The sequence below is a fragment of the Lactuca virosa genome, chromosome 8, assembly GCF_052849685.1.
Source record: "Lactuca virosa cultivar CGN04683 chromosome 8, Lactuca_virosa_CGN04683_v6, whole genome shotgun sequence".
In the NCBI taxonomy this organism is placed as follows: Eukaryota; Viridiplantae; Streptophyta; class Magnoliopsida; order Asterales; family Asteraceae; genus Lactuca; species Lactuca virosa.
This window is the reverse complement of record NC_136433.1, coordinates 100,761,127-100,788,275: the sequence shown is the minus strand read 5'-3', so window position 1 is coordinate 100,788,275 and position 27,149 is coordinate 100,761,127. Positions and strand designations below refer to the sequence as shown.

General features: G+C 34.1%; 1 protein-coding gene and 1 long non-coding RNA gene across 5 annotated transcripts; one reads left to right on the top strand and one right to left on the bottom strand.

Moving 5' to 3' along the window:
• Nucleotides 1–1,637: 1,637 nt before the first annotated feature.
• Nucleotides 1,638–2,256, bottom strand: LOC145133374 (RmlC-like cupins superfamily protein). The gene is made up of 2 exons (XM_079068317.1): nucleotides 2,079–2,256; nucleotides 1,638–1,958 (listed from the first exon to the last, which is right to left on the bottom strand). The coding sequence occupies exons 1-2, from the start codon at nucleotides 2,171–2,173 to the stop codon at nucleotides 1,736–1,738; spliced, it is 318 nt and encodes a 105-aa protein (XP_078924443.1). The 5' UTR covers nucleotides 2,174–2,256; the 3' UTR covers nucleotides 1,638–1,735.
• A 3,070-nt stretch (nucleotides 2,257–5,326) lies between these two features.
• Nucleotides 5,327–7,317, top strand: LOC145134159 (uncharacterized). 4 transcript variants are annotated; one of them, XR_013718958.1, is made up of 4 exons: nucleotides 5,328–5,609; nucleotides 5,779–5,915; nucleotides 6,034–6,275; nucleotides 6,885–7,317. It is a non-coding gene; the product is annotated as an uncharacterized LOC145134159 (long non-coding RNA). The 4 variants fall into 4 exon arrangements; XR_013718956.1 differs by having other exon boundaries at nucleotides 5,340–5,609; nucleotides 6,195–6,275; XR_013718957.1 differs by having other exon boundaries at nucleotides 5,327–5,644; nucleotides 5,779–6,275.
• Nucleotides 7,318–27,149: the final 19,832 nt, after the last annotated feature.

Genomic DNA, 27,149 nt, shown 5'->3' with positions numbered 1-27,149 from the left:
TGTAGATATATTTTGGTAGATTTTCATTATTCACTTGCCTATGATCAGAATATATTCCAAATTATTAAGTAAAGTTGACACAAGCTAATCATAATTTAAGAAACAAATATCATATCAAATTGTGTAAAATGATTATAGGAGTCATGAATTTGTATGCAAGAGTTGTATTGGTCTATTGATTTTATTTATGATGCTTACAAATTAAAATAAACAAAAATATTGATAATATTCCGGAATAAAACCACACAACATAATACTTTTAATTCTATAAATGCTAATATAGTTTGCAATTGTTTCGGGATAAGCATCCGAATTTATTAATGATTGTTTTTTCAACATTATTTTATCAAAATACTTTATTCATTTTTTATAGCTTTTTACTATTCAATACTAGGAAATACTTAAAATAGTTTTTGAAAAGGAAAAAAACATATACTTGGCGATTAAAACAGAAACAAATAATTCAACCAATTTCTCTTTTCACATTCTGGTTAATGTTGTGATGTGTTTCAATACTAAAAAGCTCCATAATTATTTTAAAAATAAGGAAAATAACTTGATACAATCATTTGGAGAGGTTCGTGAAATGTTCTTAAAATGATTGGAAATTCATAAAAAAAATTAATCGTTTGTAGTAACTAATTTATGAAAAAATATCTGCATCCGTCGCTTGGCGCGGGTAAACGGCTATATATATATATATATATATATATATATATATATATATATATATATATATATATATATATATATATATATATATATATATATATATATATATATATATATATATATATATATATATATATATATATATATATATATATCAGACACCGCGTTTACAAAATAGTTGGAGTGATTATAACTTTGCACCATCATTTAATTTTCAAAATCAAAATTCGAATTAAATAGTGAATAAGTGATTACTTAAAATCAAGCAAACCACATTTCTTATAAAATGCAAAGGGGCTCAATGCAACTAATCATAACACAAGGGCATATCATACGCTATGTAATATTCTAAGGATGAAAATGTAACATCTATAAAATACACACATGAAGGAGTGTTGACCAGTCAAAGAACATTAAAAAGGCACAATTTAAAGAAGATTAGTTTGAATGGGACGTGCATTGACCAAATTGTTTGACTAACTTATTTGACTGCTTACTTACTGCACAAGGTTAAAAACATAAATCACTTTTCCATTTTAAAACATTTAAAGATGGTTATTAAAATACCACAAGATTAGAATATAGAGGTCGTTTCTAAACTCCTAAATAAGTAAGAAATTATTTTATGATAACGTATATAAAAAATATATCAAAGTAAGTATATATGTTATGAGGACGTGTATGTTGATTATTTATATTGATCATTACAATTTTTTTATAATAATGGAAACTAAATCAGACAAAATAATCACGAAGTTCAAAAAAATAAGCATTATATTTTATTAGTATAATATAATACATGCATTAAAAGTTATAATGTACTACAAATAAAGTCAAATAAGATGTTCTAAACCGAAAACAAAAATTAATATCGATATAATACCTTTAAATATAGATTAACCATGTTTAATTTAGAAAAAAAAATTGAGTTAAACTCATGAGTTTAGAGAGGAAGAGGGAGAGCCTTAATCTGGAATAATTACATCTAACGATTAAATTATTATGAACATAAGATAATTAAAAATGGAAATAATTAGAAAACATATAACTATTACTATTATTATCATGAAGAAGAAGAAGATTCAAACTTGTAGTGTTTATCGACGGCAACGGAGACATCCCAAGTGCAACTAAGACCCTCTGGTAAGATAACTAAGTCGCCGGCACCAAACTCCGATATCATCTCCGACGAATTTTTCCGGTAGACTTTGACTTTTCCTCTTAATAGATAGCATGTCTCTTGTGCGTCGAACTTCAACTGGTACTTCCCTGGCGAACATCCCCACCTTCAAAAATAAATCATATAAATAAATATGAAACCCTAATTACTAGTTCTTGTTTGTATGGTAAGTGCAAATCAACATGCACAAGGTACAGCTTGCAGAAAAGAGAGGGAGAGCGATTACTTGGGCCATGATTTGATACCCAGTTCAGAAAGATGAGATTCAGAAGGATGTTTGTGAACAATTATGCTTAGATTTGATGAAGACTCTCCTGCCATTTAACAAATTTAAGATTCTCTCTCTATAAAACATACACACACTCACAAAACACAGTTTTTTGATCAATCTGAGTTTGCACTACTACGTGTATATATATATATATATATATATATATATATATATATATATATATATATATATATATATATATATATATATATATATATATATAGAGAGAGAGAGAGAGAGAGAGAGAGAGAGTATAAGCATTAAACATACGGAGTTAATGTCATTTTCTAGACAGCGGTGAAGCTTTTGCCATTTATGCATTTTAGTTTCTAGACTCATTTCCTTTTTATTTATTTTTTTAAATTTTTTTCACTCGATTACGTTAGTCCTGAGCTTTAATAAAACAAAGAAAATAAAATGAATTTTTAAACGGCAAACTATCATACTCCTAATCTAATCCTAAACACCACATATGTCTCGTACTGAGACTTGAACCCATGACTTTTCATTTGAGAGAGTCACTCCTTACCGCTAGGCCAAAGACCCTTTGGTAAATGAAAATTAATGAAATAGAAATAATATTGTATTTTTGTATTGTTGGAAAGTTAGAAATAAATTTAGGAAGAAAATTATTCATAAGAGAAGAGAAATTTACATTCAATGCTCATTTTGAAGATTACATCCTTTTCTTTTCAAATCTTTCTGTAAGGAAAGTTAGAAGAAAATTATCCATCTCATTATTTTCTTTTTTTCCCATAAAAAAAAAAATTAGAAACACAATTTTTTGTTTTTGTCTTTTTTTTTATTATCAATTTCCCTTCACCTTTCTCAAAAAATATAGACTTGGTAAATAAGAGGTGTTTGACTAAGCATATTTAAGTTTTTTTTAGCGCATTACCGGTTTCACACTGTTATATGTTAAAAAGAATATTTCGATAGAAAATAGCTTAATAAGGTGTCATATCGAAAATAAGTCAAAATCTATAAGTAAGTCTCTCCTAACTTATCAGCTTATAAGTTATAAGCTATAAGTTGAAAAGTGCTTATGAAAAGTCATAAGCTTAGCCAAACACCTCCTAAGTCTAAGGATGTGTTCGGTACTGAACGTTTGAGATCTTGTAGCTTCTAGTGGTTCGCAAATCCATTTAAATGAGCAAAGGAAAGTAAAAGACTGCAGTTATATTTTTGTCACGTTTATATATATATATATATATATATATATATATATATATATATATATATATATATATATATATATATATATATAGCCAGGATCTTTTGCGAACTCATATTTTCCCGCGAACCACTCTTGAAATACGAACTTTTCTGTGTAATATTATTTTTTTAAAAAAGTGACATAAAATATCAAATTGGTCCTATAGAAACACATTCGGAAAAAAAATCTCGAAAAAAGGTGCATATACGACATGTGCATATGTGCACAAATGTCGGAAATTACCAAAGTTCAAAAAAAGACAAAACTGCAAAAATGGTCCCTATGGTTTCTCATTTTATGTGGCTACGGTCCAAACGTTTGAAAAGTTGCAGATTTGGTCCTTTTCAACAAGTTTTGTTGTGGTTTTAGTCCCTCATCCGTTAACTTCCTTAAAATGACAATTTTAACCCCATGGACCGTTTTCATAGTTTTGTCTTTTACTATACTATAAGGACCATTTTTGCATACATTCTTTTTAATTTTAATAAAGTATTATATATTAATAGATTTTTAATATATAATATTATATATTAATAAATATTTTTTATTGGATTATTAATTTATTTTAGTTGATTTTTTTTAAAAAATTGTTGGAGTAATTCTTTTTTATTGAATTATTATATATCAATACATATAGTTTTTAATATATAATATTTATATCATAATAAATATTATATTATTAGATTATCAATTTTTTTAGTTAATTTTTGTAATTTTTAATTATTTTTTATTGTATTATTACTTTTAATTTATTATTTTCTTCATATACTAAATGTTGTTTTATTGGATTATTAATTTATTTTAGTTAATTATATATTTTTTTAATTTTTTTGTCGAAGTAATTCTTTTTTATTGAATTATTATATATCAGTACATATAGTTTTTAATATATAATATTTATATCATAATAAATATTATATTATGGGATTATTATATATTAAAAACATTATTTTGTTTGATTATTAGTTCCTTTTAGTTGATTCTTTTTATAATTTCTTTTTTGTTGGAGCAATTTTTTTTATTAGATTATTATATATCAACAAATATTATTTTTAATATATAATATTTACATCATAATAAATAATACATTATTGGATTATTAATTTTTGTAATTTGTTTTTTTTAATTATTAATTTGTTGAAATATTACTTTTAATTTATTATTTTTTTAATAAAATAAATATTATCTTATTGGATTATTATTTTATTTTTAATGTATACTATTAATTGTTTTTAATTTTATTAGTTTCACCACAAAGTCGTTGAAATACGTAAAAGTGTCGCTTATCATCGTCAAAAATTAGCAGGATCACCTCCAAACACCTTCATTGGAGGTTCAATAGATACCTTCATTGGAGGTTCAATATATATATATATATATATATATATATATATATATATATATATATATATATATATATATATATATATATATATATATATATATATATATATATTTGTGAATACAGTTCTATCAGAACGATTTGGTGCTTTATGTCACTTTTTTCTAGAAAAAATATTACACAAAAACATTCGTATTTTAAGAGTGGTTCTCGGAAAAATATGGGTTCGCAAAAGATCCTGACAATATATATATATATATATATATATATATATATATATATATATATATATATATATATATATATATACTATCTTATTATACAAACCTTACTATTTCTAAAAATAGATTTAAGACGTCCAAACCTTTAAGCTGAATGTACAAACATTTATCAACAAATTACAAAATACAATGCATTAAGTTTAAACGTAAAATTAATATGAAACATTCAAACCTACATCCTTATCTTATCTCATATAGAGGATTTACATTTTTAAAAAATCATATTTTTTTACTAGAATGAGATACAAGACATAATGCAATTTATACAAGCCTTTTATGCATTAAAATATTGTTTGCTCAGCAACTCACTCTTATCCCTTAAATATCGCAGACTAACCACATTCATCGAAGTGAATCTGTCAAAATTGACCCAGTTGGCCAATTGAATCGGTCAACGTCCCCTTATCTGCCCTTTTATCTCCCAATTGTGGCTAAAAACCCAAGATAACCTTCGTTTCCCTCATTCCTTTGTGAAAACCCTTCTCTCTTCGCCCATTCAATAAACCTAGCTGTCGCCACCATTGCCACTTATATCGTTCTCTCTAAAATCGCTAAACTCAATATTGGAGGAAAACCACACACATGCTCCTTCTCATTGCAGATCGGAGACGACCATGGGCCGGAGCCCTCCAGGTACCGTCCTGCAGGTAAGCTTGTACATAAGCTTCCGATCACTGGACTGGTAAACTTTCACTTTCATGTTTAACATGGTTTGTTTTTTCATCTGCCAATTGTCTGTCTATATGAGACTGTGGTTGTTATATCTCTCCTGCTTACAAGCATTATTTTAACTATGCGTGGATTTGACCTCTGCAGGTTCTGAAAACCGCCATCATAGATGGAGATGTTGTTGGTGGAACATGTGCTAATAGTTGTGTGCACCTTCAATTGCTATAAGTGGTCGAATGTGTGAGCTCCATAATGAACACAACATAAAGTTATTTGGTTTACATGTATGTCCGTTACCATCACCAAATTTTATGTTTTTTAACCATATGTTAAAGGCTAAAACATTCTTACTAAATTTGATATTTATTTTTGCTGAATGGTTGTTGTTGTTGGGTATGACAGACAAGGGTTAGTTGATCATACATACAGTCCTTCCTCCATGTTACAACAACACTAATATTACAAACATTGTAATTACAAATTGGGTTTCTACATTTTTCTTTTAGTGATTTCTACAAGGATCTTATTTATGATTTACAAAAGATTGATTTTGGCATTTGCAGGGAAATAAGACGTAAAATACTAATTTTTTGACCCAAAAACATTACCAGACCCTACTCCCTCTCCCTTTCAAGTCAAAAGAGGTAAAACACCTATCTCTCTCTCTCTCTATGTATGTGTTTGGTTCATTAATAAAGTTTTACTAAAGCTAACATTAACATAGGCCTGCTTTCTTGTGTCTGTTGAAGTGATGCAATAAATGCTACAATTTGTGTGGTTGTGGTTTTATTCAAATGTTTATTTCTTGTGTGTGATACTGGCAATTGGGTTACTAATTGTATTCAACTCCCTGCATTCATCCATGTGCTCCTTGAAACAAATAAATCGGTACTTTGACCCTGGTTTCTTTATTCAAAAGAGATATGGATAATGATTGTTTAAGTAGGCTTGGGGCTTTTATTCCATTCAAGGAATCTATGAAAAATGGTCGAAAAGTGAAATCATTGTTGGGTCATCTTCAATGGAAACAACAAGCTCAACATGCCTAAATAAGTAAATCATATAACTTGATAATTTGTTTAATCATCTGATCCTTTGAGATTTTTTCATCGTTTTTTTTTAAAAAAAATTATTAGTTTTTAAGGACTTGAAAAAACAGGAAATGTGATTCTTGATTAGTGTTCTAATTGGTGATTTGTTTCTCTATGGTGTTTCATGATAATGGAATATTTTGAATATGTGTAATTTTGCAGGCCAGAGCCACAAGCCAATCAATAAGAAGGAAAGTGAAAGAATGTGATTCGATTTGTTTTTCTGTTGGTACACGTAGACTCATGCACCATGAGTTCATTTGCAATACTTAGTTGTTAGAGGCATCTTTTTGCTTCGTTTTGCCAATTTTGACATGTTTCAGGTAAGTGCATGTAGAAAACCACGACTCGGCAAGTGCATTTAATTAGAAAACCATGAACCTTGTAAATCCAGTTTCTACCTATAATAGCGATCACAATATCTTTTTTGAAATTTTTATGGTTGTCAGAATGTTGAAATGGTATTATACATTGTATTATTGAGGAATGTGGTCCACATACATAGGATTGGGCATATTTAATCAAACTATTTTTATCAATGTATCATCACATATGCTGCTCTAGGTTAATTATCCACATGGTTGTTTGTTTGTCATATCTACTAGCTTTTTGTAATTTATTGTGGTTTATATTCTGTTGATACTTGGCTGGATCTTTTTTGGATTACTTTTTCACCACCTTATTCATGCTTATGTGATGAAATTAAAGGATTACAATGTGAACTAAAAAGGTATTTTTGTTATTTTTATTTTTAATTTAAGGATTATTGTAGATAATTGAAATTTCTTCTTATTTAAAATAATAGTATTTTTTTTTTCTATAGAAATAGCAATGTGTTTATGCTGTTTTTTTAAAACTATAAATCTCCTCTATGTGAGTTGTGAGTGTGTTTTTAATGTGTGTATTTTATGTGTATGTGTTATGAGTATAGTTATAATTGTACCGAAAAAACCGAAGATTTTATCTAGCCGGTTAACAATCCTACAAAAATAAAATACAAATTTGGTAAGCTGTAGTACATCTCATGAGATATCGGTTTTGGATGTTTTAAACATCATTATTAGGTATGAATCAATTCATTTGCTCCAATGCCAGCAATATGTCAAAATTGTGTCTACGGGTGTTGTTTTGCAAAATTTGAAATATTAGAGTATTTATATAATTAGTTATATTCATGAAACTTTGCATATTCACTTATACAATCATTTTTCTACTATTAATAAGATGATTGCCGACGTATTATGATTTTCGTAATATGATAAATGAAAATAATATACAAAAAAACTAATCGTTGTCGCGTGTATATATATATATATATATATATATATATATATATATATATATATATATATATATATATATATATATATATATATATATATATATATATATATATATAACAAGGAACTATTTGACGTCAGCAGAAATAACAATCATTGTCGTTGGAAACCTAATGGCTAAAATAAACTAACTCTCGCATGGTCATCTTTATGTGATATTATCCAAAGGATATCATATGTCGCTACAAAAATATTAGTGAAGCCTGACGAACAGTTCAACAGGAGTGAAGTTTATACATTAAATGTGGTGTAGAAAGAAATGTTGCACGATTTAAGATGCATAATCAATCAAGTGTTCATATATATTTGTAAAGAATCCAAACTTTTCAGTTTTATTTTTAATATATTTCGTTTCCACTAGCATATATCACTTACTGATAATTGTTTAGATTCAATAAATTATTTGCGCAAAAAACAAACTGGTCGCCTCTAGAAACTAATTTCTAAAAGAACAATTTGCACCCGTCGCTTGGCGCGGGTAGACGGCTAGTATATATATATATATATATATATATATATATATATATATATATATATATATATATATATTGTAACGACTAAAAAATCACAACAAATTTAAACTTAAAAAAAAAACAACCTATAGTCATAAAATGTTTCCATAATCATTGTTTATCTATATCAGAGTATCCCAAAATTATAACACCATAAAGAGAGGATGTGTACGGTCATGGAGCAAAACTAACCATCCTAACCACATTTTTTTGACTTAAGACCCTTCCTAGGGAAAGGATGAGTTATTGGGTCAAAAACTGTTGGATTAGTGTCTAAGTCTATAACTATTTTGGTATGTACTTGACCCGATTGTGAGCATGGTTCTTTTGGGTTGCCTTCACCATAGCAATATGTAGGATGAATTAAGGAGAGACAGGTTTAATTATGATTTATTAATATATTATAAGAATAATATATTAAAGGAGAAATCATAATGTTTAATTGATATTAGTCAAGAATTAATTGAGAATTAATTTTGTGGCTAAAAGAGATTAATTAAACTTAGGGGATTAGATTTGTAATTATAAGATAATTGCAATTGGGCTATGGATTACCTAAATAATATAGGTTGGACGAATTCTATGGGAAGTCCATAAGGAATTCGTCCAAGAGATATGTTAAAGGAGTCCATGGGCTGCTTAGGGCTTAAGCAGCCAGATTAGGGTTTCCTAGTTGTAAACCCTAATAGCCTACATGTATATAAAGGACCCTTAAGCCCCAAAAACGTGGACAAGTAATCCTTTAGGGTTTCCAGCCGTTTTTGGTGCCTCCTCTCTCCTCCCTCTTCATCCAAGTTGCTTAGTGGTGTTTGTGACTCCATTAGAGGTGCAACACTTGAGGCACTAAGCTTTCTGAAGCCAATCAAAGCAAGGATTGATTGTTATTGCTATATAACAATCAAAGGTAATTACTAAACCCTTATTTCAGTGATTATTTGATAGATCTAGGGTTTATAGCTTTGGATATTCAATTGCATGTTCATTAGACAAACTAGATCCACAAGCCATTAGGGTTTGCATGTACACCATAGGAATGATGTATTGCTCGAAACTCATCAGTGGTATCAGAGCCTAGGGCTGTTTGTTAGTGAATTTGATGCTTGCTTGATCGAAAATTGACTGAAAAACGATTTTTTTTGAATTTTGGGGCTGGACTCGCCGAGTCCATGACTGAACTCGCCGAGTCCACTGGGTACTCGACGAGTCCAGTGCTGACTCGACGAGTCAGCGAGTCTGGCAGCGTTTTTTGGCGATTTTCTTGCTGTTTTGGCTTGGGATACTTACCATAAACATTTTTAATTCATAAGATCCGATTTTTATTGATATTGGGTGATTATCCTTGCCAAAATAGAAGATAATTGTCAAAATTTAGATAATCTTTTGTTTTATTAGATAAAGATTGATTATTTGTAATTTAGATTTGAATTATCTTGTGAAAAAGTTTCAATTTTCCCCTTTAGGTTTTATAGTTTAAATTTGAACTTAAAAGTTTTGTTTTTGAAATTTAAATAGTTAAACCCTAATGTTTTGAAAGGTTTCAAAACTTGCCCTCAAGTTTTGGAATTTAAATTTTTGATTAAAAGTTTAATTTTGAAATATTTAAATTCTAAACTCTAATGTTTTGAAATGTTTCAAAACTTGCCCTCTAGTTTTGGAATTTAAAAGTTAATTAAAAGTTTAATTTTGAAATGTTAAATTCTAAAACCCCCGTATTTTTGAAACAGTTCAAATTACACCCTTATGGTTTTATTAATTAATTAAAGTGTATAATTAAAAGAGATTTAATAATTCCATAAAGTTTTGGTTTACATTTGATTAAATTAAAAGTATAATTTATTAAATTGAACCACGTAGTATTTTAAAAGTGTAAAATACACCCGATACTATATATATGTAACATTAAAAGTCTAATATTATATATATGAGTAAAGAGTCAGTCTTACCATTAGTAAGCCTCATTCACGAAGCTGGTCTATAAGGGGTGTTTAAGGAAATTGCCTATAAAATGGCGATTGAATGGGTATCCACTCTTACCCACCGCACTCTTGACTAGTGGAGGGTCGTTGTCACACCCCCAAACCAAGGATGGCGGAAACGTCCGGGGTGGAGGACTTCATGTAAAGTATCACAACAACGAGTATAATAGTGCTCAAAGTAAATACAACCATCATAAATATAATTGAAAAGGTTACACCATAGTATATGTTTACATGTTTCAAAATCAATTACATTATGATGACAAAATAAACTGTTTGACGATTTAACGTCCCATCCTCAAAGTGCTGATGTTTTCCTGTTTCACTGATTTCCTGAGAATACAAGTAGTTTTGAAAAGTGTCAACAATTAAGTTGGTGAGTTCATAAGAGTTTTGTTTGAGGAAGAAACCGTTTTCCTTGTAAAAGCGATAGAGTATGATTTCCAGAAAATCCAATATTTTCTTAGTTAAGTGTGAAATGAATGCTCCTATGTTATGCGATAATGAACCCTAGAACGACCCGTAGATTCCTCCTATAATCGCCCAGCGTATATAAGTTATATAAAATTCAAGTTAAATAAACCGTTGAATGTAATGGGTCTGCCCTAGGTCCACAACCAAACAAGGAACAGGAGATATGGCGGGCCCACTAATTCTAAGTCGATTGTGACTAGATTCTTATATAACTCTAGCATATACACTTAGCAATTATAGCTGAAATCTAACAATTCTAGATGAAATGTAGTTTTAACCGAAATATGTTTCCAAAGAAAATCCAATATTTTCCTTATAAAAGTTATGTAGTCCTAAATCCCAGGACCGAAAGTAAACAAGTATTTTTCCATACTTAAAGTAATTCATGCAAGTTTAAATCAACATAAACTCGTTTAGTTTGGAAGTAAAACCCCTTTTTAAAGTACAATTTTCCATGTAAACTTGAAAGATTGTTAACTACCTATGTGAGTCGCTATAACCATACTATGACGAGAAATAACCTGCACAACGTCTTTCAGACGTTAAGATACTATGACTCTTGTCACCCGCAGACCTGCCGGTCCGGCTGTAGCTAGCAGCGAGGTGTGGGGTGTCAATCCCAATATAGATCTATACACAATTATCACGCTCTCCCTACAAGAGACTCTGGTTATAACTTACAGGAATTGGGATCCCGTACTCGAATGTACGGGGAGAGAATTGCCTCACAACCTAAGTTAACTAGTTTACACATAGTTTGATATTAAAACCTCTTCCGTGGAGGAATTAAAATCACCTTTTCTGAATAAATTAGTGATATGAAATCCTTAAACTAATACTATTATAGTTTATCACGTAGGATATGAAAAACCCATTTGTTTTGAGAGTAAAACCTTTTTCATGTAGTAAAATCCATAAACTATGCTTATTGAAGTTTATTATATGTGTTCGAAATGAATGAGTAAACCTTATCATGAATGACTAAATTTCAGTTTAAGATGATAAACTAACAAGATAATACATTCAATATTTAGAACTTATGGTTATACACTTTGCTCAACATATTACAAAGTGTTATGGAAGTTATAAGCTGTTAACTAGTTTTTAACCGTTCTGCACAGTTTTAGAAAAATCATAGAAAAATCATACGAAGTTGAAAACTGAATCCGTAAATTCTGAGAGTTCATAAAATGTGTCTAGTTTGTTCATAATTTTTATTATGATTTTTGGAAGTCTTTAACTTGTGTTAAAATGTTCATATTCACAGACTGGTCCGAATTCATTTTTGAAATGATAGACAGTTTTGTAAAAATCACCATAAATCGTAGAAAAATCGTATGGTGATGTGAAAGTAGTCATTTTAAATGTATGAACCTGAACAGTTTGTACCTAATACAGTTTTGAAAACTAAAATGTTTAAGCTGACCAAAACAGTCCGTGAATGGAGTTAAACTTTTCTGATGAAAGCTGTTGAATGAGTTTAATTGTGTTCTTGGTGTTTAACTTGTATTCCCCCCCCCCCCCCCCCTTAAAACTTAAGAAAAAGATGAAAAGATAGGGGTATGAACTCACCTTGAGTGATTTCAGTAGATGGATGATGGAGAAAAGAAGTGTTCAACTAGAGAACACTTGGGAGATGCTTGAAGATTTGAAGATCTAACACAAATATGACGATATTTGTGTAAGCAATCTATGATTTTGATGAAGGGTAGTAGAATATCTAAGTGTAGGAGGAAGATACTTACCAAATGTGGGGGAAGAACCCAAGACCAGCCTTTGAATCTCGAATTTTAGAGAGAGGAAGTGAGAGAGAAATGGGTTTGATCCTTCTTGAGAAAGAGTGAATATTGAGGGAAGTGAAGTGAAGCTTTTCCAGCCCTTTGATCTGATTATGGGCTGGTGAAATAGTGTGAAAGGACAATTAATTGACTAAGCATGGAGGAATAGTGACTGAGGGTTGTACTATGGAAGTATGGGGAGGTTGCTTGTGTCCTTGTCCAAAGGATAAGTCAACACTCCACCTAAATATCTCACCAAATAGATTTTATTCTTAGGCAATGATTTTCCCCGAAATATAGTTAAAATATGAATATTTGGGGTTTATTATGTTAAAATACGAGTTTGGGTGAAAATCCCGCGTTAAAATCTCGAAAAACGGGCTTAAAACGAAGTTTGGGTCAAAAACCGGCAATCTGGACCGAACCTGCGAGGTTCGGTTCTAAGGGAGTGAGAACCGAGAGTGGAGAAGGAAGGAACCGAGAGTAGAAGAGAGGACCGAAGGTGCGAGGGTTCGGTCGTGGCTCGCATCTCGGAACCGAAGGTCAAGTCCTCGGACCGAAGGTGTAGTCCACTCGGACCGAAAGTGAGAAGAGAAGAGCAGAAGGTCAGGCTCGGTTCGGAATGATCAGGGGACCGAAATAGACAGAGCGCTCGGTCCATTTCGGTTGAGAGGGTTTCGGTTCTCAGGAGGTTCGGCTCTAAGAGGTTCGGCTCCTAAGAGGTTGGGGTTTCGGCTCCTAAGAGGGGTTTCGGCTCCTTAAGGCTGTTTTTCGCGTAGACTTCCGTTTTCGAGCGGTTTTCGACTAAATTAAGGGTCGGGATGCCCCGAGTGATTATAAAAAGTTGAGAGAGATTTTAAGAGAGATTAGGGAGAGATTTGACATACTTGGAGAGATTTGATATACAGAGAGAGATTTGGGAGATATTTCACATTCTTGGAGAGATTTCTCATACAGAGAGAGATTTGGGAGAGATTTCACATACTTGGAGAGATTTCTCATACAAAGAGAGATTTGGGAGAGATTTCACATACTTGGATAGATTTGGGAGAGATTTCACATTCTTTTAGAGATTTCTCATACAGAGAGAGATTTGGGAGAGATTCCACATACTTGGAGAGATTTGGGAGAGATTTCACATTCTTGGAGAGATTTCTCATACAGAGAGAGATTTGGGAGAGATTTCACATACTTGGAGAGATTTGGGAGAGATTTCACATTCTTGGAGCGATTTCTCCTACTTAGAGAGTTTTGGGAGAGTTAGAGTGAAAGAGATTGGGAGAGACTTCTTTTGTGACCTTTTTGAGTGTTTGGCTTCGCAACGCAAGGTTTGTACATCCCGTCAAGTCTCGTTATGATTGTTATATGCCCCTGAGGGTTAAGGAATAATGTTTTATCGAGTAGTTTCATCACTTGCCCTGATTAGGGTTTAGAATTTCCGAACACGTGAAAACTCTAAGTGATACTTTGTATTAAGATTGTGAGTTGTTCAATAAGAAACATAATAGAAACCCTAATGTACAAGGGTTAGATGAGTTGACCGGTTTGACTCGTTGACTTTAGTTGACTTTGACTTGGCCAAAAATTGACGGTTGTCACAGTCGTTAGCCGAACGGGTAGGATAGGACGAAACCTGCCATTATAAGTATAATGAAGTACAAAGTAACTACATGCTTTTACAAATTCCCAAATCATAGTTACTTTAGGAAAAATGTGGAATTGTATGTTAATCCATGGAATTACACTTTGTACCCTTGTCGAAACGTTAGTGGAGCGTGCGTGGTTAACCGACACACTAATTTGGGGTTGACATTGGTAGTGAAGGGTGGCTCGATGTTTATCATAGATCAATGGAGCGTGTGTGGTTAACCGGCACATTGATCAGATGATAGTATCATTGAGTGCATCACGTAGATTCGTATGGTTATTCACACCTTATTTGTGATCCTCGGCATCCCAGTCACAAATAGAAGGGCATAATCGAGATTAAACATGCCATTGGAAAGTTCGATGAATCTCAAAAGATCTAGGAGTTTCAATTCATTTAAAACTTAAACTTTTTTTTTTGTTTTTCATGGTGGAATTGGTAAATCGTCATTTACCTACCTTCAAATATTCTGCAACTAGATTACGACATCCCTCTTCTAGGTTGTAGAGTATTGTGTTGGATCCTAGCCTTGATGTTTCATTTGGGTGTTACATCAAGGATTTTTATCAACTAACTTGATTTTTCTCCCGTTTTGTAAATGTCTAAATCTTACAATGGTCTTCCCAAGTCCCTTGGAACAAGCTTTCCAAATGAAGATGACGTTCCACGATACGATCAAGGAAATGAGAGTCATGCTTCACTTCCTCCACCTCCTCCAATTATTCTCCCTAACCTACAAGTTCAAAGGCTTGAAAAGTTCAAGCTCAATCAAGCCCTTTTGGCAAGTAAACACGAAGATGGGAAACCTGTGTGTGCACACATCTTAGAGATGAAGTCACACATTGATAGGTTAAGGATGATGGGTGTCGATATCTCAGAAATGTTGGCTGTTGACTGGGTTCTTCAGTCACTTCCTGAATCATATAGTGAGTTCGTTAGAGAGTACTATATGATGGACCATGACGTGATCCTCATTGATTTGACCTATTTGCTTATAGCTGCTGAATCAGAAATGATTTGGCGTGCTGATCGAGCAAATTTGTCTGGCAAATCAAACTCCCAAACTTCAATGGACATTGAAAATGGTGACATTGGAAATCTAGAAAAGGTAAATTCTGAGATAGTTCCTTGTGCCATTCCAAAAGAGTCCATCTGCTTCTACTGCCAAGAGAAGGGGCATTGGAGACGAAGCTGCCCTGTTTACCTGAGAGATCTAAGAGATGGGAGAGTCAAGACGTATGGCTCTACTTCAGGTAAAATCTATTAACTAACTCTATAAGTTCCTATTCTTTGATTCTTAATACATGATGTGATAAGATTACATTTTGATGTTTTTGCAGGATCGAAGAAAAGAGAGGAAGCTTAAGGAAGAAGCGTGCTGAATCTGATCATGAAGAAATGGATTTCGATCGCATGGACTCGAGGATCAGATTTTTGAGCTGCTACTCTAGAGTTAGGATAGAATGATAAGAAATATGAAATAGCATAGTTTTTCAGTTGAATTGCATTGTAAGGACAAATTTTTCCGCAATAAAATAAATTTTGATTTTGTCTTATTTATTTATCCTTGCAATGGTGTGTATGAAAAATTGATGTTTGATTGTTTCTATTGTTAGAAATAATGGATTCTTTATTATGTAATTTGTGGAAATGTCGAGAATTTGCCAAATAAGGGAAGATTCTCATCGCCCAAGTTTCAGTTGGACAGAAACTTGGAGTCATGCAACTTGGTTGCATGATGAATGAGAAACTTCATATTTGGAAATTAGACTAATTCTTTGACAAAGTGTCAAGAGAAGGACTAGGAGATCGAGTACACTAGGTTGTGCGTTGATCAAGTCCACCACAAGAGTGATAAACATATTCGTCATGATTTACTAAAGTTTAGTAAATATGGTTATACTTATAAGATTAAGTATAATTCTGAGTTGATTGAAAGAGTTTCAATCAATAGCAGAACGAATAAGAAGAATCAAGTAGGCAGAAAGATAAAAGTTTCTCTATTCTAAGAAGAAGGGAGAGTACATTTTATTGTGTTTTATGATAAGTCTTAAAGATTAAGGACCATTTTGTCAATTGATACTCAAAGTGAGTCTTAGTGCATTTGTATGTATAAGAAGAGGATTCGAGAATTATGGAAATAGTTAAATCAAGAAGTCAATCATACTTCGTTCCAATATCGAATCTTAGAATCATACTCCAAGATTGAGAATTGAGTGATATTTTTTTGGTAGATTTGTAACACTCATCAAATGTGGAATTAGGAAAAGTTTTCTTATTCTTGCACATTTGAAATTGGTGAATTGTGATGTCTTGGGTAAGACAAAGACCAACTAGAAACAATTGTGTGAAGTGTTAAACTTGATGAAAAGCTACACTAACTCTTGAATATTTGTTTGTCAAGAAATGGTTCTTGGCAAAAGAAGCTTATATGTCAAGGAGTCAGTGGGAGTCTTAAATGGTCTTGAAAAGATTTCAAGAACAAATCAAGAATAAACCTAGGTAATCATCACTAGCACACGACTTGAGGTTTATAGCCTATCGTGAATGACATACTCCTTTTCTGTGCCATTCCAATTGAGCAAATTATGCATGTGAGTTCTATGAGTTCTCATTTGTATGCATAAAGGCAAGCACCTTGATCAATGGAAAGTACATTGATATGTAAGGGTGAGTTGCTAAACTACTTGGAAGACATGGTGGGCACTCATGCTGCCATAAGGCGAGAAATCAAGATTGAACAAGTTCAGTCCATATGAGTTGGATTTGTCACAAACATTGTCTTATGATTGTTGTTATGACAAATTCACATGGATAGGAACACATACACTTTAAAATCTAAGTGTCATAAGGTTTCCCTCCTTCATGAAAATGATTGTAAGGAAATGCTTTCACTAAGAGAGATTTTAAGAAGATAGCAATTGTGAAAATTGTATTCTCAAATTCGATTATGATTACGGCATCCCTCTTCATAGTTCGAATTGTGAGATTTGGAAATTAGTCTGAACATTTGGGACTTAGTAACATAAGTTCTGAATTTGTCTAGACACACATATGAGCTTTCTAAGGCAAAGGTGTATGCGTTTAAGAAGCTTAGATAAAGGCTTATCAAAGAATCAGGTATTAGAAATATGAACTTAAGGAATTCAATAAGCATTGTTCTCTGGAAGTTCAGCTGTTTTCTGAATACATGTCAAAGCTAGTGGGAGCATAAGTGTTATGCTGGTAAGAAAATAATCATCATGATAGTGGGAGCATGATTATTATGGTAAGTATTGCAAGTTAGCGATATTAATTATAGAAAACAAGAGTTATACTTTGAAAAGTCGCAAGGGTTGAAAAATTGTTTTGCTATAATTAAGGGAGAGAATATTATACTTCGTTTCAGTATCTAAAGCTTAGATTGAGAAATTTTAATAAATTTAGTCAAAGGATACATAGTGTGTTCTCAAATTTCGATTATGATTACGGCATCCCTCTTCATAGTTCGAATTGTGAGAACGTGACACATAAAATATTATGGCAGAAGATTGATAAAGTATCATATCTTTATGTAAGACATTATGCATCGTGTCTAATACGCTTCGGGTATAGGATCGATTGCATATGCTATAATATTTGACCATTCTAAAATTTTCCAAATGCCTAGGGCATTAAGAGGGAAAAGGGACTAGAACTGGTTTTGACTAAAATAATTAAAGAACTATCAAAGGACGATCTGAGGTTCACTGAGGATTTGTCGCTTGTGAGTAGTTGGAAGTATAGTACTGGATGGACTATATTGACATTATTATGAATAGATAAGATTCTATTAAGAATGAGTTGTCATATGGCAAATATGGAAATGTTTCCATTAATGGGAGTTGGATATTAAGAAATATATCTAGATTAGAAACTTTTATGCGAGAAGGATGTTCAAAGGAATGTACTTTGAATGTGAGACTTCACGTCTATGGAATTTTCTTGTAAAAATTTCCGATAGAATACCTTGTAATTTCATTAGCCGGGTCTTGGTGACTTTTGTGCTATGACATTACGAAAGAATCATTGCATAATATGTTAGAATCTGACATATTCTAAAAGTGGCAAGAATTTGGTATTCTTATACTAATAATAAGGATTGGGGATTGTGAAATGAGCTTCATTGGAAAAGTTTTTCAATTGATCTATTTCACAAAGTATGGACCATAGGAAACCAAAGTGTGCATGCTTGGAGCATGGGACAATTGTGGTTATAATTCGAGTAATAAGTTGATTTTCTGAAACAGTAAGCAATGAATAATGAGTAATCAATATGGTGTTTAAATAAAAGTGTTTTTATTTACGCTCAAAAGTTTTGGGGCCATATAGGATTAATATTATTATTGTGTTTCACTTTGCATGTTTTGACTTCCAGAATAACTGGGTTATTCGAACCTCCACAGTCGGTCATACGTTGGAAGTAGGTATGAAGGAAGACTGTCATGAATTTGTCTGTAGATTGTCTAAAGTGTTTAGACATAGCACAAGTTTGCTGCAAAGTTCATGAGTGCTTTGATAAGATTAAAGTATTGGATTAAACCCACGCTCACTTGAATCACTTCATGGATTTATCACGGGTGATTAGTGAGACGATAACATTGTATATTCTTGAAACCGAGACGTGTGAGTTGTTATTTGCTGGTCGGTTGCACATTGATGATAAGTAAACACACCAGTAACTTGGTGTTATAAAACTTATTGTTGTGTGTGATTTGATTAGTAGGTGCAAGCAAGCATTTGAGTCGAATTTTATCCATTCCTTTTACCCAAAGTGGGATAAAAGCGATATATGTGGGCCCCTCGATGATTTAGTGATGACACCCTAAGCGCTTGGCCAAGCCGGGACTAAGTTGATGTGTTCAATTGTAGTCTGTTGTCAGTCGTCATAAATCAGATGTCGGGAAACAATACATAGACAGAGAGAATGATTTAAATCCATGTCTCGCGTCTATACGATATCTTGAGAATGGAGGAATATATGATCCCTTATCTAAAGGACACGCGTATCTGATAAGATCAGAGTTGACAGCGGCTTTTGAAAGCTACGATTGCTGATCAGGTTCTGAAGTTATACATAATAGTTATTAGACTTATCCAAGTGGGAGACTGTTGGATTAGTGTCTAAGTCCATAATTATTTTGGTATGTAGTTGACCCGATTGTGGGCATGGTCCTTTTGGGTTGCCTTCACCATAGCAATATGTAGGATGAATTAAGGAGAGACAGGTTTAATTATGATTTATTAATATATTATAAGAATAATATATTAAAGGAGAAATCATAATGTTTAATTGATATTAGTCAAGAATTAATTGAGAATTAACTTTGTGGCTAAAAGAGATTAATTAAACTTAGGGGATTGGATTTGTAATTATAAGATAATTGCAATTGGGCTATGGATTACCTAAATTAATATAGGTTGGACGAATTCTATGGGAAGCCCATAAGGAATTCGTCCAAGAGATATGTTAAAGGAGTCCATGGGTTGCTTAGGGCTTAAGCAGCCAGATTAGGGTTTCCTAGTTGTAAACCCTAATAGCCTACATGTATATAAAGGACCCTTAAGCCCCAAAAACGTGGACAAGTAATCCTTTAGGGTTTCCAGCCGTTTTTGGTGCCTCCTCTCTCCTCCCTCTTCATCCAAGTTGCTTAGTGGTGTTTCTGACTCCATTAGTGGTGCAACACTTGAGGCACTAAGCTTTCTGAAGCCAATCAAAGCAAGGATTGATTGTTATTGCTATATAACAATCAAAGGTAATTACTAAACCCTTATTTCAGTTCTTATTTGATAGATCTAGGGTTTATAGCTTTGGATATTCAATTGCATGTTCATTAGACAAACTAGATCCAAAAGCTATTAGGGTTTGCATGTACACCATAGGAATGATGTATTGCTCGAAACCCATCAAGAACATGCCATGCTCAAGAATCACCATTTTGGGACCAAAAAGTGCCTTAAAGAGCAAAAGTCTAGATCTACAGGATGGAGTGATAAAGTTGCAAGCTTTATACCTCCCGGAGGTTGCAAACAAGGATAAAACTTCAGATCCAAAGTGCTTCCCAATCTCCAAGCTCTCCACACCACTATCCTTGTAACAGTCGGAAACCAAAGGCTCATTATGGAAATATAATAAGTAAATTGAAGGTCTACTCGTCGAGTCCATGGAGGAGAACTCGACGAGTAGGAATAGATTTGGGACGCGAGTTGGGAAATCTACTCGACGAGTTGGAGGGACCAACTCGACAAGTTGGAGGGACCAACTCGACAAGTTAGAGGGACCAACTCGACGAGTTGGTCTGGGTTTGGGAAACCCTAAATCCGAGTTTTTGTACCCTATTTAAGCATCCTATTCTCCACCTTTCATCCTCATTTCCAGCCTCCATTGTCTAAACCCTAGATCTCGAACCTTAATACCATAGTGAGCCTTTTTTTAGTGTTCTTATGTTGAAGCTTGGGAAGGAAAGAGAAGCTTGGGGGAATCAAGAAGAAGCTAATAGATATAAAAACACCTTGCTTTTCTCATCATTTTTGGGTAAGAAAGTCTCAACCTTGCTCAATGGTTTCTTAGATCTCTTCTTTTCATTTTTATGATGGTTTTTGGTCCAAGTATGTTAGCATGTGGAGAATGGACGACACTGTTGGATAAGGTGTCTAAGTCCATAACTATTTCTGGTATGTACTTGACCCGACCTGACATGGTCCATTTGGGTTGCATGGCACCATGCAATTGGATAAACTAAAATGAGAGAAATAACACTTATGGTTTATTAATATATTATAAGTTCTAATATATTAATAATATTATTTAATTAGTTTGATCAAGAATTAATTTAGAATTAATTAAGTGGTCAAAAGATAACTAATTAAATATATGGGCAGATTATGTAAATCTTCCATATCTTATATAGTGGGCTAAGAGGCTCCATGGATTATCAAGTTGGGTTCCACCCATAGGATGCTCCATAGAGTTAACCCATGGATCATGAAATGAAGAGTCATGTTACATTAGGGTTTACCTAATGCAACACACTATATAAACAAAGGTGTTCTCCCCAAAATCGGCGACACTAAGAAACAAGAGGGCTAGAGCCGATTTTGCAAGTGTAAGATTCTCTCAAAGTTTACTCCTTTGCATTTGGTGTTGTGTGAAGCATTTGAGGCATCACACTTGGGGTGCTAGGCTCACAAGGTTTCAAGGATCATAATCAACAACAAGGTAAGTTATTCTATCTTTCATTCAAGTTAAAAATGTTCCCCATGTATGCTAGATAGGAATATAACCTTGGAATTTAACTTTGCATGATTATTAGACAAACATAGATCCAAGGTTATTAGGGTTGCATGTACACTTAGGAAGTGTTAGAATGCTCAAAACCCATCAGTGGTATCAGAGCCAGGTTCGTTTGTTGTTTTTTTTTTGTGCAAACAGCTTGAAAAAAAATCGTTTTTCTGTTTTCTGCTCGTATGAAAGTTTGCACATTTGTTGCTGGAAATGGACTAGAAACATTACCCTAAACTGTTTTGATGTTTTAAAGCTTGTTTTAGATGGTGTAATGTTTATGCTAATCCATTTACAATGGCAATTATTAAAATTACAAGTTTTTTTTAAGTGTAATTTTTGATTCTTGAAAGTGTTCATATTCATGTTCTTGAACTTATGAAGATTAGATGATCATAGGAATTGTTTGTAACCTTCATGGTAGTTTAATTCATGATCATAATGTGTTTTAATGGAGTCCATAACTTGTCCTCAAGTTATGGAAAACCAAAAGTCTCACTTTTATTAAAGCCATTAAAAGAACACAAGAGTTATAAAAATGAAGAGTCTTCATTTTTATTACTCAATTAATTCATAAGTTATAAGAAATGAAAAGTTTTGGAAGTTTACAAAACTTGCCCTCAAGTTTTGGAACATGTAAAGTCTTGATTAAAACTTTAGTTCCAACCCTTAGAATTTTAAAAGTTAAAATTCAACCCTTATACTTTATAATATTATAAGTTACTAATATATATATGTATAACGTCAAGTCGTCTTACCGCTAGTACGCCTCATTCATGAAGCCGGTCTATAAGGGGGGTATAAGGTTGTTGCCTATAAAATGGCAACTTAATGGGTGTCCACTCTCACCCACCGCTTCCTTGATCGGTGGAGGGTCGTTAGCCGAACGGGTAGGACAAGGACTTATAAATTCTCATTAAAAGTATAATGAATATTATAAAGTAACTAAATGTTTTATTAAATTCCCAATCTTAGTTACTTTAGGAAAATGTGAATAAGGTGCTAATCCATGAAATTACACTTTACACTTTGTTTAAGTCATTAGTGGAGCGTGTGTGGTTAACCGGCACACTAACTTGGACTTAACAAGGTAGGTAAAGGGTGACTTAAAGTTTATTATAGGTCGGTGGAGTGCGTGTGGTTAACCGGCACATCGATTGAGTAATAAACATTGAGGGTACCAAGTGATTTGCATGGTTACTTCACACCTCGTTTTGTGATCCTCGGTATCCCAGTCACAAAACTTGGAGGGCACACTCGAGATTGAAACATGCCTTTGAAAAGTTCATTGAATCTCAAAAGAATCTAGGAATTTCTAAGAACCAAATTAAAAACTTAATATATTAATATTTCGTTTTGGTGGAAATTGGTGAATCGTCATTCACCTACCTTTCAAATATGTTATTACTTAGATTACGACATACCTCTTCTAAGTATAATATATTGTGATTGGGTCCTAGCCTTAATATCACATTTGGGTGTTTTTATTAAGGACTATATTTATATATAAACTAATCTTGTTTTCCTTCTTGCTCACATGTCTTCAAATAATGCTGCTTCTGGCTCTAATCCTAATGGCTCCTTTACCCTTATGAACTTGTGTGGGAAAGTCACTTTTGATGGATCCAACTTCAATGAATGGATCAGAAACATCAGGATGATTACCCGCTACGAGGACAAGGAATATGTCCTCGATAAGGAGCTTAAAGAGATTGATGAGACCACTGCAACTCCCCAGGAGATCGCTGACTTCTGGGCACATGAAAGGGATGCCACCAAAGTGGCATGCATCATGATGGCCACCATGACAGCAGAACTCCAAAAGTCCTATGAGGACTTCTACCCTTTTGAAATGCACCAAGACTTGATGGAAAGATACCATCAAAGTGCCCGACAAGAGAGGTATGAAATCATCTCCTCCATGATAACAACCCGAATGAAGGATGGTGAACCCATCACGGGCCACATGCAGAAAATGCAAAGATTTGTGGACCGTCTGCTGAAGCTTAATGTGAACTTCCCCGAGGAGCTTGCAATAGATATAATTTTTCACTCCTTACCCTCGTGCTATGATCAATTCCGCATGACATATCACATGAATAAGGAAGAGGTCACACTCAGCAAACTTCAAGGACTCCTAAAGACCGCGGAAAGTGGTCTAAAGGGTAAGTCGGTTGTTACTCCTACTCCTACCAACTCCGCCCCTGTCTTGGCAATCGGGAAAAGGAAGGGTACGGAGAGGAAGAGCCCCTCGAAAGGTACCAAGGGTAAGACCCTTGAAGGCTCCTCTTCAAATGGAACCAAGAAAGGTTTCGTCACTCCTTCTGCTGACCCAAAAGAGGCTGAATGCTTCTATTGCCATGAAAAGGCACATTGGAAGCGGGACTGCCCAAAGTACCAGCAAGATGTGAAGGATGGAAAAGTTAAACCCAACCATGCAGGTATTTACACTATCTTATCTAATAACTCACCCTATTCTAACTCTTGGGTCCTTGATACCGGTTGCGGTATTCATATCTGTTCTGATTTGCAGGGACTAAGAAGAAGTGAGAATGTGGAGCATGGAAGAATAAACTTAATCATGGGGAATAGGAAAGCTTTACCTGTCACCAAGATTGGAGTTTATACTTTATCGCTAAGTAGTGGGTTTAGTTTAGATTTGAATAAATGTTGTTATTCGCCAGAAATGCCAAGAAATATTATTTCCTTTCATGCATTGTATAAACAAGGTTTCACCTTTTCATTTGATAATGAAGTTGGTTCGATTAATGCTTTCTTTAATAATGTTCTTTATTTTAAAGCATTACCTTGTGATGGTGTGTATGAAACTGTATTTGTGGTTGATAACTTAGGAAATAATGTATTGTGTATTGATTCTGTTAATGATAATAACTTGGATAAAGCATCATTATGGCATTGTCGTCTTGGACATATAAGCAAGAAACGCATAGGCCAACTCCAAAAGGATGGGGTCTTGGAGTCATTTGACCTAAAGTCAGATGATAGTTGCGAATCATGCTTACTTGGAAAAATGACAAAGTCACCCTTCATAGGTTCTTATGAGAGGGGTGAAGGTTTGTTGGATCTTATACACACGGATGTGTGCGGGCCCTTCAAACATGCCACAAGGGATGCTAATCGTTATTATTTGACTTTTACTGATGATTACAGTAGATATGGATATGTCTACTTAATCAAGCATAAGTCAGAGACTTTTGAGAGGTTTAAAGAGTTTAAACAGGAAGTCGAGAATCAATTGGGCAGGAAAATTAAGATGCTTCGATCCGATCGAGGTGGTGAGTATCTTAGTTCAGAGTTCCTCGACTATCTTAGGGAATGTGGGATTGTCTCACAATTGACACCTCCCAGGACACCGCAGTTGAATGGTGTAGCTGAGTGGCGTAATCGAACCTTGTTGGATATGGTTCGTTCCATGATGAGTCGAGCTTCGCTACCAATCTCATTTTGGGGGTATGGCTTAGAGACAGCCGCCCATATCCTTAATCTAGTTCCCACAAAGAAAGTTGCCAAAACTCCTCATGAGATGTGGACTGGTAAAGTACCCAAACTAGACCACATTAAGATTTGGGGTTGCGAGGCTTTTATGAGACACTAGACTCATGATAAGCTCGAACCTCGAAGTGAGAGGTGTATTTTCATCGGCTACCCACAGAAATCCTTTGGTTACCTCTTCTACAGACCTAGTGAGAATGTGGTCTTTGTAGCTAGGAGGGCTTTCTTTCGAGAGAGAGAGTTCATAAGCCAAGGAGACAGTGGGAGGCAAGTTGACCTTGAAGAAATTCAACAGTCAAGTGGTGAAGGAACTTCAAACCCTAGCACTCAACTTGAGGAGGAAACTCATGTTGAGCCAATTGACAAGTCTGTACCTCTGAGGCGTTCCACAAGGGTTAGGAATGCACCTGAGCATTACTATGGATTCCATATTACTGCGGAAGGTGATACACTTATCAGTGATGAGACACTGATAGGTCTGGATGAACCTAACAGTTACACGGAAGCCATGGCAGGCCCTGAGTCAGCCAAGTGGAAAGAGGCAATGGACAGCGAGATACAGTCCATGTATGACAATCAAGTTTGGAACTTGGTTGAGAATGTACCATGTCATAAGACTGTAGGGTGCAAATGGATCTTCAAGAAGAAGACCAACATGGATGGTAATGTACACACTTATAAGGCACGACTGGTTGCAAAGGGTTTCTCACAAACTCTGGGAGTTGATTATGATGAGACCTTTTCTCCAGTGGCCAAGATTAAGTCTATTAGGGTTCTGTTAGCCATAGCCGCATTTCATGACTATGAAATATGGCAAATGGATGTCAAAACCGCTTTCCTTAATGGAAAGTTGGCTGAGGATGTTTACATGAGTCAGCCAGAGGGTTTTGTCAACACAGAGTACCCTAATAGAATGTGTAAGCTTGAGAAATCCATTTATGGGTTAAAGCAAGCACCTCGCAGATGGAATCTTTGCTTTGATGAGAAAGTCAAGGAATTTGGCTTTTCTAGGAGTGAAGATGAATCTTGTGTATATGTCAAGGCTAGTGGGAGTATAGTTAGCTTTTTGGTATTGTATGTGGATGACATACTACTCATAGGAAATGACATCCCAACTCTGCAGGAAGTTAAGTCCTGGCTTGGGAAGTGTTTCTCTATGAAGGACCTAGGAGAAGCTGCCTATATTCTAGGGATAAGGATCTTGAGAGACCGGAGTAAAAGACTAATTGGACTTAGTCAGAGTACTTACTTGGATAAGGTGTTGAAGAGATTCGGCATGCAGGACTCCAAGAAAGGAGAGTTACCCATCCAGAGTAATGCCAGATTGAGTAAGACACAAAGCCCTAGTACTGAGGCTGAGATAGCAGAAATGAGTCGAATACCTTATGCTTCGGCTGTAGGATCGATCATGTATGCTATGACGTGTACTCGACCTGATGTAGCCTTTGCTTTGAGCATGGTTAGCAGGTATCAGGGGAACCCTGGCAAGGCACACTGGACTGCGGTAAAGAATATCCTCAAGTACCTACGGAGGACTAAGGACTGGGTCCTTACCCTCGGTGGGAGTGAAGACTTGAGAGTTGTAGGGTATAGTGATGCTAGCTTTCAGACTGATAGGGATAATTTCCGCTCTCAGTCAGGCTGGGTCTTTACCTTAAACGGAGGAGCAATTTCTTGGAAGAGTTCCAAGCAAGAGACAGTGGCTGATTCAACTTGCGAATCAGAGTATATAGCAGCTAGCGAGGCAGCAAAGGAGGCGATATGGCTAAAGAACTTCATTGGAGACCTTGGAGTTGTACCAGCTATTAAAGAGCCAATGGAAATTTTCTGTGATAGTGAGCAGTTGCCTTAGCCAAGGAACTAAGGGATCACGGGAGATCCAGACA